At 37.8% G+C, this 20,819-nt stretch overlaps 2 protein-coding genes and 1 long non-coding RNA gene across 9 annotated transcripts; 1 reads left to right on the top strand and 2 right to left on the bottom strand.

Moving 5' to 3' along the window:
• The first annotated feature begins 612 nt into the window (after window positions 1–612).
• Window positions 613–2,732, top strand: LOC124221197 (uncharacterized). The gene is made up of 2 exons (XR_006883759.2): window positions 613–687; window positions 770–2,732. It is a non-coding gene; the product is annotated as an uncharacterized lncRNA (long non-coding RNA).
• On the bottom strand, window positions 1,149–13,372 carry Nrg (Neuroglian). Of its 7 annotated transcripts, XM_046630754.1 has the most exons (14): window positions 13,289–13,372; window positions 11,767–11,852; window positions 11,608–11,631; window positions 10,811–10,943; window positions 8,764–10,179; window positions 8,127–8,587; window positions 7,692–8,048; window positions 7,321–7,576; window positions 6,906–7,226; window positions 6,603–6,828; window positions 6,308–6,464; window positions 5,856–6,131; window positions 5,369–5,461; window positions 1,149–4,936 (listed from the first exon to the last, which is right to left on the bottom strand). In XM_046630754.1, the coding sequence occupies exons 2-13, from the start codon at window positions 11,831–11,833 to the stop codon at window positions 5,370–5,372; spliced, it is 3,786 nt and encodes a 1,261-aa protein (XP_046486710.1). In that variant the 5' UTR covers window positions 11,834–11,852; window positions 13,289–13,372; the 3' UTR covers window positions 1,149–4,936; window position 5,369. The 7 variants fall into 7 exon arrangements, with proteins under 7 accessions (XP_046486710.1, XP_046486676.1, XP_046486694.1 ...); XM_046630720.1 differs by lacking the exon at window positions 5,369–5,461; XM_046630738.1 differs by lacking the exons at window positions 5,369–5,461; window positions 13,289–13,372 and adding an exon at window positions 12,370–12,579.
• A 1,684-nt stretch (window positions 13,373–15,056) lies between these two features.
• LOC124218410 (scm-like with four MBT domains protein 1) lies at window positions 15,057–20,073 on the bottom strand. Its single transcript, XM_046624908.1, has 7 exons — window positions 19,264–20,073; window positions 18,547–18,956; window positions 18,071–18,160; window positions 17,445–17,944; window positions 16,501–17,351; window positions 15,666–16,336; window positions 15,057–15,585 (listed from the first exon to the last, which is right to left on the bottom strand). The coding sequence occupies exons 1-7, from the start codon at window positions 19,307–19,309 to the stop codon at window positions 15,415–15,417; spliced, it is 2,739 nt and encodes a 912-aa protein (XP_046480864.1). The 5' UTR covers window positions 19,310–20,073; the 3' UTR covers window positions 15,057–15,414.
• Window positions 20,074–20,819: the final 746 nt, after the last annotated feature.

Here is a 20,819-nt window from a genome sequence, read left to right as displayed (position 1 = left end):
CGCCCGTTGCCTGTCTCGCGCGCCCCGACACGCAACAAATAATAATTTATACCGTCTGTCGGCTACGATAATATACCCCGGTACGAAAGTTTGCTAACACATTATTATTATTATTATTATTATTATTAAACAGGATTTTACACCCGGAGTCCGTGTGTGAGCTTCATCCGACACACCTAACTTATATAGTCGCGACCGCAGTCGGTTTAGACAACAATTTATTATCCATCGCATTGTTAATCAAAATACTTTGACTAGCTATATTGTGTGTGTGTGTGCGCGTATGTATATATCGTGTATGCATACGGTTCCTTGTACAAAGGCGGTTTACGCTTTCCCTCCCGTGTCAAAAATCAAGGCCGAAGAACCACACGGCGATGCAGCGATCGAGGATGTAATGGAATGCAACGCACGTAGAGCTTGGCTCGTTCGTATGCGAATTGCGTAGAGACCCGCGGGTATGCAGTCTGTACACACTCGAGTCATACTGCAACTGCATGCAACAAGCAAGCTGATCTCCGAGCGGCGTTCACTGCGCGCGTGCGAGCGAGCGAGAGATAGGGGGAGTTTTTCTCTTCCCTTCTCGTATGCATGTATGTATGAACATGTCTCGCGACTCTTCGATCTTCGACATCGAAGAGCTGCGGAACGGGTTCGCGAGACAGTCGGAGATCGGTGAGAGATGCCGTAAGAAAAACCCGTTCGCTTTATAATTATACGTCATTCAGTCTGCATTGGTGTATACTTTTATTTTCGCTCAATCAATCAGTCACCCCGAAGCCGATCCGATTCGGCATCGATTCGGTGTAGAACACATCACGTGAATCTACCTACATGTCTTATCGCGGCACTCTGGAGTGCAGAGATTGCCGACAGACAGCGTGGGACTCGCCTCGTTGCCCGGCTGTAGGGTAGAGCTAGGTATGTATACAGATATAGTATACATGCATCAATACCGATTGTTCGAGCGATGCAACAGGTTACTGACACTTCAAATCGGCATTACGTACGTAATTGTTATACCGAAGGGCGCTGAAGAGTGTTTTCTTAATATAATAACTTGAACAGATTATTACTCACTCTTAATATTCTCGAATCTCCACCTATCGAGGTTTGAATATATATTGTACATACATGTATATGTAATGTAATTTGCTGAATTTTTTTTTTATTGAAATCGTATTCACACGGGGATGTTACATTATTGGCGTATGCTGGAATGCGCATTGTAAATCGATTGAAATTAAAAGAGTGACATAACTTGTCGTGACTTGTAGAAATTTTTTGTTGTATCCGTATAACTGATATATATTAAGATTTTACAGCTATGTGTACATTTGAACAAAGAATTACATACGTAAGTTTCTACATGGAAATGCAAACCGGATATACCTAGGTGACAGTTTTTAATTCGTCGGCAAGACTTTGTTGATGTCACTTTGTAAAATAACAACTTATAATTTAAGTGCAACTAATTTCCAAAACAATTAGTTGTCTACGGAATAATTACAATAGTACAACTTATAAATTAACGAACAAATGTATTCGCGTACGTTAAATTGAAAAAGTTTAAAAAATAACACTAAAAAAATAAGGGAAAAATGAAGCAGTAAATATTTTATTCCCTTGATTGGAAAAATAATATACAATAAAGAGTTACTCACGACGGGCGATTCTAAGGTTTGCTTCTCTATTAAATTAATTTTTCAAACTTTTCACGCTGAGTTTTGCAATGCTGAGATTTACAAAATTTTTACGTATACATTTCATTTTTTTAGTACAGTCCTATCAGAATCAATTCACTTTATTGCGAGATTCCCGTCGTATAAAATACATACAATGAACTTTGCCAAATTTTAACTAGTTATAAATTTATTATTGCTGCCATAATCATTTCCGCACAGGCAAATAATTTTTATTAAAATATAAATCTTAGCTCGCAGCTCTGTAACGTTTGCATGATAATAGGGAGCTGGAAATTTTTCAATAATTTCACAAGTAGCCCAAACGAATTTTAATGTAATGAAAGTATGTACAGAGTCATTCACCTACTATTGAACATATTTCACCCTTGAGCGTGAAAGAGCGGCTTATGCGAGCTTGAGGTACAAAAATCGGCTGCGTTCATAGTCACACTCACGTTCAGCAACTGACGAATGACCCTGTACGTATATAATAAGTTGTATCAAATTGGGAGATAAAAAAAAAAAAAACAAAAATTAAAAATAAAATAGAAATCCAAGATAAAATAAAATCGATATCAAAATCCTGCAAGTTTACTCTTGAGATAACTATATGATGGGTAAGTTTTTTATAATACAAATTTTACTTTACAGATAATCAGATCATGTTGGTAATTAATTATCTTCGAAAAAAATTAGATGAAAAAAAAAAAATAATTTGATGCGATGAAGAAAAGGGATTGGCAAAAAGACATACATTTTGCAAGTGGTATGATAACAAAATAATCCTAACCGTGTAATGATGTATAGTAGAAATTCAATTTAAGACTGGTGTGTCGCTTCTACTTGCTATGCTTTAATAGAAAACGAAATACACTCATCGCGGCCTACAATCGCACTTCTCCTGTACATTTACGCACACAAATGCCAATCGCCTCGGATTTTGGAGAAACTTGACAAAGTCTCAAATAAGATTCGAGCACTATGCGTACTACATACAAATGTTTGAAAGTAGATTTTACACTATTGAAATATTGAATACCTCTGATATTTTCAACCCAAAAAATTTTGAGATGGAGATATTAATCCATTTGTAGCGAGTGTAAGTACCCAAAACTGTATATTAAGTATTGTTTAATCAATGTTTACGTCACGAAAAATTAAAAATATCAACATTTGAATGTTTGAAAACTTTTTTCGGATAAAAATTCTTTGAATATACAACTTCAAATATGTTAATGCTACTTTCAAATCACCCTTTATGTTATTAATATACATTGCTAAATTTTCCATTTCGAACTCGCTATTCCGTGCACACCAAATAATAATAATAATAATAATAAAAATCTATGGGCTTCCGACTGCTGCGGACGAGCCTGTAGGTATAAAAATGTGATACATATATATATAATTATATGTAATATGATAATATACTATCTGATAATAGCTCCTCTTGATTGACCGCTTCCTGTATTTTAACGTCCTAACGTTATTCTTTCATTTTTTTTTTTTTAGTAATAATTAATATATAATGTCTCTATATACTTTTTTTCATTTCAATATATATTAAATAATAACATATAATCATAATCGTCATCATTCTAAAGCCATTATACTATAATATCATAGAGCTAAGTGTACAGAACATGAATGAAAAATATTCGTTTAAAAAACGTGAATTTCTCTTGTCATTCGTTTTAGCGAAAGCGTGCTTTACATAGAAAAAGCAATTATTATAGTAGAGGCCATTTGTTCTTATTCAACTATCGTATAGGTTGTTTATTACAATTATATAATATATATTAATATCATGTCCATCATTAATATCTTTTGCGAATATTAATTGTTTTCATTCAAATTCACCTTTTTTTCTCATGTCACTTTTTGTCGCGTGGCATTACGACATTTATAATAAGTAATACAGGTAGAAAAGTTTGACCAGCGGTCATCAGATATAAAAAATTAAATAAAGCGTCTTGCAGAACTAATTATCATTATAGTTATAATAATTATCATTTCTATTAATATAGAACATCGCCAGATGACGGATACCTATACATTTTTTTTACTTGTGCCGGACATGAAAGCAAGGGCACAAAGTCCCGGAAGAAATACTACGAGATTCGGGTACGTGAGTTTCAAAATTAAAATTAGATTCAGTCGAGGCCAGATTGTAACACTACTGTTTTAGATCTCACTGCACATCCTGACATATGATATTACATCTATGATTTGCTCAAGATGACGTTTATCACGACTTCCTTTTTTCTTTGTGTTAGCGCGATTGACTTTTCATAAATTTGTACAAAACCATTGGATGTCAGATTGTTGGTTGTAAAATTGTACGAACCTTGAATCTTTTCAGAATGTTCGTAATTACCAATCAAATGCAATTTTAATGTGAAATAATGACTGGAACAGAGGAAGAACCCTTGACGGATTGGACATGATCTCGATTAAATCATCTTGACAAATAACAGTAATAAAAGAAAAGTAACTTCATTATCTTACAGTGTCTAATCTGGCCCTGTCAAATATTGGTGTCAACGATAGAATAGTATTTAAAACTATTTCCATCAATAGCTTGCTCGCTATTCAACATCTGAATATCTTTGGGTTTCATATTCGGCCCAAGATAATGACTCTTTTGATTTTTTTTGTTTGTTTGACTAATCAAAAATAAGAGAACAGGGTGAAATTCTCTCGGTTGAAGGACACGGGAGAGTGAAAAAATTCAAGGACTGAAATAAACGTATGAAAGGCCAAAGCATAACTCCACGTAAAACATATTTTCGATTGTTTCATGTCCTTCTTTTTTCTTGTTTGTTTCATGGACAGGTCATTTCAGCTGGATGAATAATGAAACCCAAGGACGACAAAGTAACTAACTGGCAGTATAGTGTGGACATTGCGCCCAGCGCAAGGTGCATAGCTGCTGCTGAAGAGGCAAAAATGTAGGGTGTATTTCGTAATTAGCTACCAGTGCTGAGAATCCCTTGAGAGAAGACAGAGCTGACCAGCAATTAAGTGTAGCAAGAGAAGTACAAAACTTCTATCAATGCTGCCAGTTAATGATGAAATATACCCTAGTGTCTCAGCCTTTGTTGGGATGAAGTTTAAATATTACATGGAATAGACAGTTGCAAAAGGTTAGACGTACGTGGCCATGGTGCCTGTTGGAATGGGGGGTGTTTCTTCGGGCCTACCCTTTGGCCCATATTGACCAATGAAAGATCCATCTTCAGTGAAACGTCCTAAAAATGACAAGGAACAGTCAATAACGGTTCACTTTTCACTTACACATCCGTCTCTCTACTAATTTTCGTCTTCAAACTTCCTTCTTACTCTATGTAAAGTATCAAGTGTTTTGTTACTTTGTATAGTGGTAACAATTAAGTTTCTCAATCGTAAAAACGGAATCCAATAAATAGAGTGGTTGTTTTTTCTACTAATTTTAAATACTTTCAATCTAGAGTATTGATTCCAATAAAAAAACAAAACATATAGGAGTATTTACGCTTGAAAAAATGCAAAATATTACCAAGCTGCAAACCGGCAGTACTATTCACGGAACTGGAGTAATACATGAATACGCGTGCATGAAAATCATAATGTGGAGGGGGGCATGGGGGGGGGATTGGTATTATTGAGGTTGTAAGATAAATCAATAAAAACAAGCATCCCACCTCAAACTAGCGTAGCAAACGCTTGTGCATTAGGTTCCTGCTTCTTCTGACGGCCATATTGACCAATGAAAGACCCATCCTCGTTCATACCCTCTGTTGTATCAAACCAGATACGCACAAGCAAAACAGGTGGAAAAGGTGACATCAAAAAACCATAAAAATCAGGAAAATAAAACAATAATTATGGTTTAAAAATCATAAAGCAACAAAAAATTGAACCTTACAATAAATGAAAGTAATGATCTCATAAATTTATACTCATTGACTATGGCGATAATATGATTTACCAAAAGCGTACATGGTCAATATAAAGTAAATTAATGTAAATGTACGAAATTTGTTCAAAGCTACAAGGTTGTCAAGCATAAACATGTGTTATCAAAATTCACAGCACTTATATTATCCAGTCGCTATCCATTATAGTTACTGAAAGGCGCTAAGCGTTCTGTAAACAGTGATGAAATTATACGTAAAAGTGTCGACTGACCCGTATCTCCTTCTCCGTATTCGGCCATCGAGTCAGTGTCAGACTCCGGATGTTTTCCGTCCTGATGCGAGGAAGAAGCGAGCGAGGCACGACCTCCTGCAGACTTAGTATCTAGTGGCTGTGAGTATTCGTGAAAACCGCCACCCTCTTCGGGATAATCGCCACGACCTGCCGCCAGTTCTCTCTCGTGTACGGCATATTTTCCACCTCGATTACGCTTTATTACGCACACGATTATCAGTACCAGCAATAGGAACGCAATAGCCAGCATCATTCCTGTGGGATGGAATATAAAAAGATTAATGAAATGCAATAAATATACCATCTCTGATATGTTCAAATCCACACACTTTATCGGCGTTTTGCATTTCTTAATTCTAAGATGAAAGGTAATTGCGAGTAAATTTATTTCCATTTATCATCTTATAGTATTACTAGAATGTCCTTCTCACCTATGAACCATCCAGCAGTGGCAACGTTTTCTTTCGGTTGAATATACGGATCTTCGCCACTGGTGTCGACTTCCTGTGGCAAACTTTCTGCCCAGAAATCTCCGTCCATGGCGACAACAGACATAACATAAATTTCTCCCCTCAAAAGGCCACGGATCTGCATCACAATAAGCAAGCAATGATTAAAATCAAATTGTTGAAGATTGATAGGTAAAATGCCAAAGTAGGTAATGTTAACAATTAGCTGGAGCATAATTGGAATATGTGTATGCATTTAATTTTAAATTTTTGGCACCTCTGTGCTGTCACTGTTGATTTCATCCGGCGTTCTGGCCTCGATAGTCTCTCCCCTGAGCTTGTATTTAACATAGAAGTGGCTGCCTGGATTTCCATCTCGACTTGGAAGCCAAATAACTCTGATGGTTGCAAGCCCATTGTCTGTGGGTATACGGTCCCATGTGAAGTCGGGCTTTTCTGGAGGAGATCGTAGTGCACTGCCTGTCGTTCGTTCTATGTAATAGCTGCAAAATAATTGTAAGATTAAATTTTTCAAATCCAGCAAAGCAGAGTGAATAGAAAATTTATGCATTTTACTCACTCTTCACCCTCCCCAGCCTTGGTAATGGCCCGAATGTGAATCCTATACTTAGTACTTGGTTCTAAGCCAGCCAGTTTGACCCTGGTCATTTCTGGGTTCGTAACATGTGGTTTTCTCTCTAACAAAGGGCCAACATTTGTACCCTGAACAATGTGATAGTAAATTTTATATCCGATGAGAATGCCGTTAGGTCTTTCTGGTTTTTTCCACACCAAATATAGCGCACTAGATCCCAGAGGGAAGCCGTCCAAAGACTGAACCGTGCCTGGAAGTCCTTCAGGTGTATCAAAGTTCAGTATCTCCGAAGATGGACCATTGTATCTGTTGACAAAAATTTTACCAAATCAAAGTTTGCGTTTTTATTATTATTTTTTCCTTACCAGTTAATAAACTTAATAATCTTGCTAATTCGCACCTGCCATTGTACGCAAGAATCCTCACGTAGTTTTTGCTGTATGGAACAAATTTGGAAAATTGAGTGTGGGTTGTATCATTCTTTACATGAATCTCGCGCATCCCTTCTTCACCATCTTTGTCGGTCCACGTTTGAATTTTGTATCCCTTAAATTCTCCTCTAATCGACTCCTCAGGTACAGGGTTCCAGGAGAGAGAAGCACTTGTACTCCCTATTACCTCCAACAACGTAAAGTTCCCAGGAGCTTGCTGTGGTACTATGTAGGTAAAAAATAACAAGTAACGGTCAAACTGCACACAAAGAGTATAATGATGCAGGTTTTTACACGATTGATTAGTTTTAATTTAGTTCCATTGAGTATCGATAATTACCATCTTCGCCTGAGTAGCCTATGACTTCAGTTGGCTGTTGCCTGCACTCTCCTTCCTCATTAATGGCTACGACTTTGATCTTATACCGCTGATAGGTTGGCTGATTATCAACCTGAAGCCTGTGCACTTTCCAGTCTAATACATCTTCCGTTGTCCATTCCTCGCCAGTTATATCTCGCTTGTAGAACACTCGGTACATGAACTTTGGCGCATTGTGCTCTATCTGAGCCATTACCGTCCATGTAATGACAATGTTCTGCGGATCTGTTCCCCTGCCTTCAACGTTGTCTGGATTTTTATAAGGTACATCTGGCTGAGTGGTGCAAACCTCACTTCGTGATGACGGCGACGATACCCCTGCGTCACATTAAAGTTCGATCAACATTTGGTTCATCTAATACTTCAAAACAATGGTGTAATTATTCAAATACCGACCTATTTTATTCCATGCTAAAACACGGAATGTGTAATTCGCCCATGGCGTCATTGGGACGATGTAGGTTTGTTCTGTGGCTGGAACATCATCCTTAGCAGCCTCCCACGTATCAGGTGTGAAACTGGTGTTGGATTGGATGGTATATCGCAGAATGGGAGCTCTGTTGTCACCCATAGGGACCCAATGGACATTGGCTTCTTCTTTTCTGCACTGTACTCCCTCTAAGCGAGGTGCGTTCGGCACATCTTGAACTATTAATGTTGCTTGAGCCTTTGTTTCATCTAGCTCTGTGCGAGCAACACATGTGTACGTTCCTGAATCCAATTCTGTAGTCTTTGTGATAGTCAATGAATAATCGGTGCTCCTGATAAACCTTGGCTCCATGTCGAAATCTATCTGCTCTCCGTTACTCAGCCAGTCAATTGTCAGTGACAAACTTGAATCTGTCACAGCATTACATCTGGGAAACAGATTTGATTAGTTTAAACTAAAAACCGCAATAAAGTTCAATTTAGCTAGTTCGTTCACAAAACAACCACACTTTGTGATGCTTGATTGTATTAAAATAATAGAAACTTCTCGATTAGTTGAGAAGAAATGAGGACTGTATGTTTTTTAAATATGAAAATGAAGCACCTGAATGTCGCTGTAGATCCGGCAGCGACTTCGTAGTCCTCGGGTTCATCAGTGATGGTCGTGTGTTCTTTCACCACAAGATTACCAGAGGCATTATCATGGCCAAATTTATTGGATGCGTAACACGTGTAAGACCCAGCATCAAGGAAGTTGACATTGTCAATTTCAAGATCTCCAGATTCAAGGGTTATGTATCTACCTCCAGTGAGTTCTATGCCGTTTCTGACCCATTTAACTTCAGGTTTAGGAGCACCAAAAACACGGCACGTAATTCGAATAGTTTTCCCATCAACGGTTGCCTCATTGGACGGCGGCTGAGTAATTTGTGGTGGTATAGCAAGGACATTGACGTAAACGTCTTTGTAAACGTAACCCAGAGAGTTCGTTGCGTTGCACCCATAGTTTCCAGTGTCCTTCTTCACCAATTTCTCAATGATGACCATATTGTCAGTAACTTTCCTCCTCGGATTAGGCGGTGCCTCCTCAATAGGCTTTCCGTTATGGATCCACTTGATTTGGGGCTGGGGAACACCACTAGCCTCACACCTAAAGATCGCTGTCTCGCCTTCCGCCTTATTTTCGATTTCTGGCTCATGAGTGAAGTAGGGGATAGCTTCAACTTTAAGATTTATCGAATATGATTTCGCATCGCCCACCCCGTTGGATACGTCGCAAGTATATGTTCCCCCATCCGCAAAACTCACATGCTTTATGATTAACGACTTTCCATAATTCCCTTGTGTTATTCGGTCGCTTGCTTGCAGTACTCGACCATCTTTATTCCACACTGTCTGTGGTAGAGGTGTGCCACCATATATGCAGTACATTTCAATTCTTTTGCCTAGCAAAGCAACTTCGTTCTTTCGTGACACATATTGCTTCACAGGTTCATGTTTGTTGTTGCTCGATGACGCCCCGCTTGACAAAACGTTAAGTAAAATACGGTCACCCAGCTTGTATTCTTTCTTAAAGACAGAAGTTGCTGCACAAGTATAATAAAAATCATCTGAAGCATCATTTCTAGTCACATTACTGAACCATAGATTTCCCTCAGGGTCCAGAGTCATTCTGGAGTTGTTGATAGACTTTATGCCACTGCTCGTATACTGTATAAGCCAGTCAACTTTTGGTTTTGGCCACCCATCTGGAGGTTGGCAAGTCAATTTAAAGGGATCTCCCTCGTTCGCATTTTCTGTCCTTGGCGGTTCGTCCTTGAATGAGTTTAGCTCTGCTTTCCGCACAAATACGGAATTGGAAATCGCTGTTCCCCATTCGTTCTCTGCTATACATTGGTACTGGCCCAAGTCCTCATCTCGTGGAGATGTTATCACCAAAGTTCCTCTACCATTCTGCTGTGAAATTCGGTTGTCGTATGCTTGCCATTCAAAACGCTTGCCGTTTTTCTCCCAACGATACCTGATTCAAATCATGCGTTACATTCAGTCACTGTCATATAAGTACACGCACGCACACATTTCAACTTATAGTGCAAAGACAAGCGATTAAGAAAGAAATATAGGTAGAATAAATGAATTGCACTCCTGAATTCATGGAAGAAAAGGACAGTCATTTAGCATTCATTGAAGAGTATAAACTGACCAACGGAAGTGAAACTTACATTGAAAGACACATACTGAGAAAATCTAGATGACTGGCAAAGTACGTTTAGCTGTGGTAATAGTGGTAATTCATAGTCCCTCAGACTTGAAGACCACCTCATTAATTAAGACTGGTTGAGTGATTACTCTTACTAAGTTGCTTTACCACACAACACAAAGAAACAACAGGAACCCCACCGATGAATTACTTTCGCATGTTTAACACAAAATATTAATAATTATACATTGATGAAGTTTGAAAAATATCCTCATATGAATGGATAACTATCCAAAAACAAAGAGCGCAATTTGGAAAAATAACATAACAATTAAAGCTACGGTAAGATTTTCAATTTTAAGATTTTCAATGCCGAGTTGAAAACCGATGAACTCATTTTCCAAGCTTTTGTTTTTCTTTGTTTGCAACATACAAATAGTTTTTGACTCACCTAGGTTCGGGTTCTCCTGCAGCTTCGCATTCTATAACAAACGGTCTGTCGTTTTCATTGGTCTTTGCTTCTGCGACTTGAAACAGCTGTTCATCTGTTGGTGGCTGTTTGATCATTTTCGGCGGTGTTTGTACTGTAAAAATAATAATGCCAATAAGTTTTTGTAATGAATAAAGCGGAAAATGAATATAACTGTTTTCGTTATCAGCATTTATGGAAATACCTGCACTTCCGATGGTTTGAAAGTAATCAGAAAAAAGGATGGGCAGCTATGTTCATTATAGATTAATTTACTGGTAGCATTCACAAGCATAAATACGCAGTACTTAGTTAAATATTTTACATTGGTTGACGAAAAAAAAAAGAATGAAGCAATTCGCAATAAATTTATATATTCTCTGTTCAAGTAAAGCAAACAAATTAAGGTATCTGTACAGATATTCACGAGATATATTTCTGTGTATATTTCACATGTTTACGGGAAAAAATCGGTAGATAGATCAAGGGATCCCGTACTCTGACAATATGTGCAGATTTGATTAAATGCTTGCCAAATGCAGAATGGCAAAAATTACGAATTACAAATAGACAAAAGCGTACAGGACATGCATACAGGTATATCGATAGCAGCATCCAGTTGGAAGATGGCAAAACTTATTTTTTGATTCTCTTTTTGAATATGGTACATATTTGACAAGTTAGATAATTGTATACTTATAGAACGAGTTAAATGATCAAGTTTTAAAAAATTATTATATCACACAAGACAATCATTTAGGTAATGCTAGCTTTTTCACCTGTTGTACCATCCGGTATTGTGACTATAACATAGAATAATAATAATAATGAATCAATAGATCCTAGTCATCACTTTTGTGATGTATTAATAATTGCATATTATGATTTCGCCAATCATCCACATCATCAAACACTTGAAAATTAAAAAATACACTCACTCAGCGCAGACACCTGCAGAATAGTCAATGCCAGGGGCGCTATTGAGCACAGTACGAGATGCCCCATTTTGGTTTATCGTCCGTGTCTGAAAATAGAGAAAACAAATTAAAAAAATTGTTAATTTTGTCATGAAGTGAGTGAATATATCGTTTATCAACAGGTATAACCGATTCAAAAATTTTAGGTTCCACCATCCTGACTCGCAAAAATTTTCGACCTTATTTTCATCTCATGGATAGAAAGAAGAGACTTGATACAGAGATACATGTAATATATTTTGTAAGCCAATCGATATTATATCTTCCGCATCAACGTGTGTAGCGAAATAAAAAAAAAACAAATTTGCGCGGCTTGACTAGCTCCTCACCCTTTAGTAAAGTCATGGGGGGGGGGGGGGGGGGGGGAGGGTCGATAGCACGAGATTAAGGATCAAATTGCAACCGGGTGAAGCTAAAACGTGGTTCAATTACCTATCTAAGAATGAGTAGTCGGGAGGGTTTCAACGATCGGAAACTCTACTCCGAATGTCGCAGCGAATTAACCGTTGACTCATCCATTTTTTTCCTTACCCACTACACGTACATAGATATAATACCAATTACCTACTTACAAACTTTGGAAAAAGCATCCGATACAGTCGTAAGTATGTGTAATGTGCCCGATTTTCAATATTCGGGCGGAGGTAAAGTTGTTTTGGTACGGATATGGACGGTTGCCACAGGAGACGCGGCGTAAAAATGGGCGTGCTCGGTTAGCAGCACTCCGTGTCAGAGTCGCGTCGTCGTCGAACTTGGACGTAATGTGCACTGTGCACGGGTAAAGAGAAGGAGGCGCACGAATGCAGGTGTGCTTTGGTCGGCATGAAACGACGCTTATTCCGTTATAGGATTGCAATTTACGGTAAGTAACTACGAGACCGTGTTTATTTGGACAGGTTCGCGTAGGTGAGATATAGCAGAGAAGAGAGAATTAAGCGACGGCGGCGGCGGATTTGGAACGGCGCGATCATCGAATATCAAGCTATCACCCGAAGGTGAGCCCGAGCAAGTGGTTTGATGATCTCAACAATCTCGGTGACTGTCCCTTACGGGGAATGACAACATCGAACGAAAATAGCATCGCGGCAGCGAACGGTGCAACGTACGGTTACATTCCCGAAACGTAACCGCGCCTAATTGCTATCCCGAATGCGAGAGCTGCCGTAACGATTTAACCCGCGTCAAGTAGCTGGCTGAAATTGAATCAATTAAGGAGAGTACACTAATCCGGCGGTGGGCCGAACGGGAGGAAGGAATCGGTCACACCCGCCTCGAAGTAGTCCCCGAAAGAATCAAGAGTATAGCAGAGACGATTGGCAGGCACCAACAGCATTGATCGCTTACACCACTTGTCTCATATTCTACCTGGATGCCACTCACGCGCATAATAAAAATTCAATTACGACACGCAGTTATACATGCCACTTTTTTCAAATTCTTCACAAAAAATTTCACTGTGTATTACAACGGAGGTCCGACTTACCTGTGCCAATACCGTTCAACTAAATATGTATACTTTGTCGCGAACTGAACCGTACGTGCATCACCAAGCCATCGTCGGAAACCACTGACTGACTGCCGTGAATGCCAACCCAACTCGGAGCGCCAATAGTCAAGTTACGCTGCTATGTTAGTATTTTTATCTCCGACACTACTTACGCGTTGTGTGAAAGAGCGAACCACAACGGAATTTTTGCAAATGCGAACAGTATTTTTCGTATTTGTGACCGAAAGTCACTCCTTAGATGAGCTGAGGATTTGATGAAGATAACGAACAAACCGTTGTTTGGGAATTTAAACAAGCTGAAATAGAACTTCGTATGGCTGCTGATCACGCGCGATTGCAAGTGAATTTTGTCTGTAGGAGCGATTTCATTACAGGGTTTTATAACATATCCAAAAATGATGTCAAAAATAGTTTGTCATCAACTTTGGCAAAAGCCTAATTATTCAAATTTTATAGTAAGCTTATGAAATTTACTTGCCAGTTTCTACGTATGCTAAAAATGTTTCTGCATGCCGTTATATCACGAAAAAAAGTTGAGTTGAATCTCCAATTGTACAATCGCTTTTAAACCTAGTTATTCAATACTAATAATTCAGTTCCAGTAATTAAAAAATTATACCCTTCTAAAATTCAGGATTTTGTTGAAATTTTGCCCAAGTTTTCAACTTGGGGATAATACTGTGAATGCAAGAAGCGGATATTTCGTCCTCAGTCCTGCACTCATTGTCGGCCATACAATGGTCCACCCTACCCGCTACAATGGGGGAGGAGGGAGACTTTAGCCAGGTGACAGGATTCGGAGGGTCGGTCGGTACCGTTTTTCTGGAGATGAATAAATGAACATACTGGGCCTTTGGTATGGCCAACGTAGTGTTCTATTCGAAACTCAAACCTGTCCGCCCTGGTCGAATTCGACGTCGTCGTATATGTATTAAATTGGCTCCAAACGGACCCCATTCTACACATAATTCTCAACAAGATTATCAAATCCATTTTCATTTGACGCAGAAATAAAGAGCTTTGTTCAAATTCCGTTCAACTCTTCTATGGATTGCAAGAGATGGAATTATGCACACCCGCGAGATTCGCTATCATTTGTCATCATGCGTGCGGAATAAATGTTGCCCTCGGTAATTTGCCGAATAAAAATAATGATACAGTAGAATATTACTACCGGCACATCGTATCTACAATGGATTTATGTACAGTATATGGTAAACTAGAATAAGCGTAGGGCTTGATAATGTACAAGATAGTGTAATTTGGGTCAGCACTATACTTTGCGTCAACCCCATAGAACCGTTATTCGTCAAAAACAAAAGATATCAACTAGCTTCAATGACTTTGTAGTAGTTACAGGTAAATTCGATGTATACATATATGATATAAATAGCATTATATCCAGAGTTGATGAAAAAAATGATCTTGGACGATTGATAACAATATGGATGCTCATTTTAAACAGGGAAATCTGCTCTAATTGGGTCAATTACTGTAGAAATTTAGTCTTACGGTAGAGAACAGATGGAGAAATGATTTGAATAAATAAATGTCTGTTACGTTGAAATTTTTTCAAATTTTGCAGCACTTGAAAATTATCAAAATTGCGAAGATAGATGTTAATATCGACCTAAATACATGGTTTCTGGAAAAAGGATTTGCAATAAGAAGCTGAATATTCTCAGAGAGATTTGGTAAAATTAACTGCTTGATCTGTCCACGGTACTTATTATTCGTGAAAAAATTATTTAATAAATATTTTTTATTTATCGCAAAACATGAACAGTTGCATTGTAAACGTGTCATACTAATTTAACTATTTACCAAATTACCGTGTCAATTATTCGTTACTTTTAGTTACATCCAATCAGCTATTTGTTGCATAAACTAAATCGACGTTTTGTGACACATAGTAATTTTTTATTTCACAAAATACCAAATTACGTTAACTCGATTATTATCGAAGATCAAACTGATGGAATTTTTTTTTTTTGTTTTTCGTGAAGATGCACTTTGTCTCAATTCTCAACACTAATACCAATATATAATTTTTTTATACAATTGAACTTATGTACTATATACGACAGTTAATCAATTATCAATTATAATATACGATATTGCTCTGGCTCCACTTCGTTAATATGACGCAGAAAGAAAGTCACTTTAACTTGCTCAACATGCCGGCAAAGTTTCAGAGCCGAACTCATCCGCAATTTCATATGCTGAGTTAATGATGGCAGATTCAACAGTAAGAATGCCAAACCGTCTATTTCCTGTAATGGACAAGAAGGATGATTAAGAGAGAAACACACGTCTTCCAAGGAAAGATATTCGATGATTTTTATTATCTTACCTCTTGCCTCACTTGGTGAGCGATACCCTTGCAGTCGTTTGTTTTTCTGAGATAACGAAAGACGTCATCAACGCTCCAAAACAATGGATTTGAATCCAGTTTTCTAGTTTTCGGCCTCCGCTGTTTCTTCTGTAGCCTAAGATACTCGGCCTCTGTATCTGAATACTCGGATTCAACGCTCGTGTCCCAATCTCGATCTCTCTTACCGTTCCTTACAGTATCGCTGGCGTTGCCAGTTTTGGAACGTACTTTGCTGCTTTCGCTACTTGGGCTCCTCACATTGCTGTCCTTACTTTTTCGATCATTGAATGAGCTTCTCGAATCATCGGAGGCATTACTAGACAGTGGCTCATTTTTGAAATCATCGGACTTGACTGATTTTTCAATTCCCTTTTGTATCATAATGTCTATTTCAGAAAGCGGGGGTTTGTCATCAAAGTTTTCGACACTTTCATCTGCTTTGTCAAGTTTTACTGAATCTAATAAAGGAAACGGAATTCCAACTTCAGGAACTTCAACGCCCGCTTCTTTTTCCTTTTCCTTGTCTTTATCTTTGTTTGCCCAGCGCCCTCTCTTTTTCCTTCGTCCTCCTTTCCATGGCTTGGGTTTCTGTACCAAAATACTTGTGTAGCCTTTTGGTTTACCACGTCGTCCATTTGCTACAGGGGCAGCTGAAATAATAATTATTGAAAGTTATCAGAGCATGCTAAAAGAACTGAAAAGTGGTTGAGACTAAAAATGTGCGAGAAAGCAGGCCCTAAAGTGAAATCATGATTTTGAGAAAATCGCATAGTGTGAATCTTTGCTGTAATCGTAATACATTTAAAAAACTTACTGAATTTATTTTTAGAAACCTTATGACATCTGTCCGGGCACTCGTCCTCGGGTATAAAGGAAGGTCCAAATAGGTTTGGGCAAACCATTAACTTCTTGCAGATATCTCTACAAAATTTTGGGACCATGTCTCCCGAAGTAATAACAGCAACGCTAGCTCTGTACGTATTGTTCTTGTGTTTTGCTTTCAAGATTTCTAAATGATATCCTGGGTCAGGCTTAGAATCGCATTGAAGAACTTTCAATATCCTGGCACTCCTGTACCCAACAGAAACTATCATAGATAGAACCTCTCTCATGACTAATGTGACCGGCCCAGGTCCGACAGCTTTTGGCAGTGTCGCTAGTTTTCCTTTGGATATCATGGGGCCGGTGAAGCAGCGATAATTGAAGTATATTTTAGGGCACCAGAGTGAAGATCTCGGCTCTGATATTGGTATGTCAAGAATATTTTTTTTTTTGGCTTCTTTTGGTGGCGTTCTTAATTTTCTGCATACTTCGATAAAATCTTTGGGTGGCTTCAAAGTGTAAGAATTCGACTCGCACCAGCCAACAGGAAATATTTGCAGCGAATGCATAGAGACTATGTGCTCAGGTCGGAAATCTTCGTAGTTATCCAATTTTATCCACAGTAGATTATCAACGACCTTTGTTATATGTGCGGCACAAAGCGTGTTCTCATTCTCCGGGTCTACTGCTTCCAGATACATGCCAACCTCAAATCCAGCATCCAATGCACTTTCTCGCTCTGAAAATGACGACTCTGGAGCTGCTTCAGACTTTGTTGCTAATAAATATGCTTCCCAGTCAAATTCTTCCGACTTTGAGATCCATCCGATTGGATGTGTAAGTCTGAGGATCCAAAATTATAATAACAATAGAAATTTGAAACAAAACAAGTATTTATACAAATACTGAAATTTGCATCAAACTTCTGATATTTACCTTATATTTTTTTTCCTTGTCCACTCAGTCGGAAATATGTAGGGATGATCCGCGGTGCAAAGCCACGTGTCACCATTTGTACTATCCAAGTCTTCTGTTCTCGCAGGATCCTCGTAGATATCGATTTGAACTAGGAAGTATTTTTCATCAAATACCTTAACGACTGTTGCTGGGCATATCTCGACTCTATTCGTTGGTGATATCGCTTCTAGTTTCATGCCAACTTTGAAATCATGCCGAGGGTGTTCACGTATGTTATTGAATAAATTATTTTGGATTTCTTGAATCGGTCGTACTGTTTCTGTCAAAGATTTCCATTCTTCATAACTGTGTGATTCTAGTATTGAGCTTGGGGGTTCAAGAAACCATTTAAGATCTGCATTTTTCACAAAACCGTTACAATGCAAACGTTCTGATGTGCAGAATACCCAAAAATCTTTAACAGGTGATCCAGGGGTATCATATCTCAGTAAAAGTCGACCACCAATGTTTTCGATAATCTGAAATACATCAATTTATTCTGTATGGTGCACATTTTTAACTGAAATGCATACTAGTTTTGTGATTTGAAAAGTTTCAATGGCATCAGAATTCATGAAAGGTTGTATTATTTTTATTGGTCTCACCGTAGCTGGCCAAAGTTTGTAAGGATGCTGCACATCGCTAGCTTCCACCTTAGTTCCTTGCTTAATTCTTTCAGTCATACTGAGGCCATCCTGTCAGAGATGAACACCAATTATAATACAATTAAAATCAGAAGACAGTTAGGAGAACAACAAATAATGATATAAAATAGAATTACAAATAAAATTACGTAACTTTTGTATCAATGTATGACAAAAATATTTGTAAAGGCTTCTCTTGGATTAATTCAAAAAGTATTTTTAAATCTAATAAGTAAACTGCTAGTCAAATTGGAACACGTTGGGCTATATTAGGTCAAAAACATATTATTAGTTTGAAAGAATTAAAAATATTACACTCAAGTTATTATTGATCTTTACGCAGTTGAGTTTGGGCAAAATTCAACTATAAGCTTCCAAACTTGCTACATGGAATCTCGATAATGAAACAAGTAATGATATTTTCTTGAAGTACTAACTCCGGTCAGCATTTCCGTTGGAACAGATCTAGCATTGCTCATAAACTCGGGCAACTGTTCGACACAGTTTGGTGAGTGTTTCAGGACGAATTCTGGAGGCTCGAGTCTCTTGTTGTTCTTTATACACCAGCCTAATTCGTGCGCAGCTTCTTTGGTCAGGTTGCACCAAAACTCAAGAGACCTATCATCCCCGCCAAAGTAACGCAGTCTGAGAAGCGGACCGCACGTCATAACAACAGAGGCAACCCAATATACAGGCTCATTGTCAGGTTCCAGAAAACGAGGCACCTCCAGAGACATCCCAATTTCAATTCCACTCTGCAGACCAAGTTCCACATGTGGAAACATGATTTGTGGAACTTCCAAACTCTTGGTAGCATCCAAATAATCCTGCCAAGCGAATCCATCTTCTGAAAAATTAGAAAAAAAAAATTATTTGAAAATAATAACAATGAAAACAATAAACTGTAATAAGAAAAGAAAATGAGTATGAATGTGAATAAGTATAATGGTATAATCATCAATTATATAGTTAATTTTGGCATAATTGAATTGAAGATATTTTATGCCTTCAAGTGTTATCAGAATATTTTCCCTTAGTTTATTCTGGTTATAAGTTTTTGCTAGTTTGAAATAACTTTAATCACATAAGAACTGATACTTTTATACTTATAGTGAAAAAAAACCAATAGTGATCCATACTTGTGCGATTATTACCTTTGTCCGATGGTTTTTCTCGCATTTCGGAGGTGTTTGGTTCCATCGTGAAATACGGTTTCAATTATTACGGTAGTGTTCATACATACAAAGCTCGTGTCTATATGACTTGTTTCTTACACTGTAATTGGCTTCCGAAATTTGCACGCATTGCCGATTGATATGATTGTCGTGATGACTTCATGGATTTACAGAGTATCGAAGCATTTATCGACAAGATGAGAGAAATGAGGTAAAAAAAAAAAGAACAACCAACTACTGATTTGAAGTTCTTGCGTACCTATGTGTATGGGTATGTACATGCCAAGTGTAAATTATAGGTAGAGGCATAAAAAATAGTCCGAATTGTGTAAGTGTTTCGGGGTTTCTGCAACGGGTAACGATCCTTTTCGACTTAAGATATCTGATTGTATTACGTGATTAGGTATTGAACACTTCATTTCTCGCGCGTTATAATGCGTCAATTAAATCTATGTACGTATAAGGTAGATTCTGTGTTGCACTGCAGTCCTTTTGCACCGCTTATAAAATCACGACTATAATGCATTTACGATAATGTGCCTTATGCACGATGCGATATCTATCTCTGCTTTGAAAGTGGTTGTAACGGGACTATCTTCGTCAAGCCTATTCAACCGATCAAACACGATTTCGACTCTCGTTTACTCGCACTGACTCACATCACACTGTACAGTTTTGCTTCATGCACCTTGCGCAGCACACTAAACTACTAAAGTACCAAACCAATCTTCTGTACCGTAAGCGAGCTTGACTAGTTTTGCCGCCGTCAAGGAGCCGCCGTCATCACATGGCCACCCTTTAATACTAGTTGTAAAACTTTGTTTCTACGTTTAAAGATGGCGCCTATATCGGTGTATTGAATCCATATATGAATGATTGAATCAGCTCTCTATAGAGCCAGCGTTGCCAACTTATCAGACGAATATTTCGTTAAATGGCGACAAAACAATTCTTTAGATTTCTTATTTAGATGACATCGTGATAATTCTTTAATGTCTTTATGGCGCCACAATAATTCTTCATATTTCTCATTTTCAAGACTAATGTTTGACGGTATTGATACTCAATAAATACAGGAATACATAACATATTTAATTTTTTCGCTTCGTAACGCGGACAATTTTCCTAGAAATATGTAATCATAATTATTACCGAACGAGGTACCTGCATAGACAGATTTATATTCTACAATCTGAATTGTATGTATAAGGATATTAGGAACTTTTAATCATACAATATTTTTATTTTTAATATTTAGGGTCACCAACTTGTAAAATAAGTGCAATTAAAAACTGCAGACGCTATCTAATTGGCGCATATTATCCCAGGAACAATTGGTTGATTTTTAGACCATTGTTTCGATTTCACAGACCATATTCAGAGTTTTCGCTATCAGTCTTGAGATTTCGTCAGAGGTCTTCAGATTTTCTTTAGATTCCTACCTAAATAACAATATTTCTTAATAAGAAAACAACTTGTATTTTTTCTTTGAACGGAGTCTAATTTCTTCAGATCTAAAGAAATTTCTTTAGGGT

The sequence above is a fragment of the Neodiprion pinetum genome, chromosome 1 (assembly GCF_021155775.2).
Source record: "Neodiprion pinetum isolate iyNeoPine1 chromosome 1, iyNeoPine1.2, whole genome shotgun sequence".
Taxonomy (NCBI): Eukaryota; Metazoa; Arthropoda; class Insecta; order Hymenoptera; family Diprionidae; genus Neodiprion; species Neodiprion pinetum.
The sequence above is the reverse complement of the archived record's forward strand: the minus strand, read 5'-3'. Positions and strand labels throughout refer to the sequence as shown.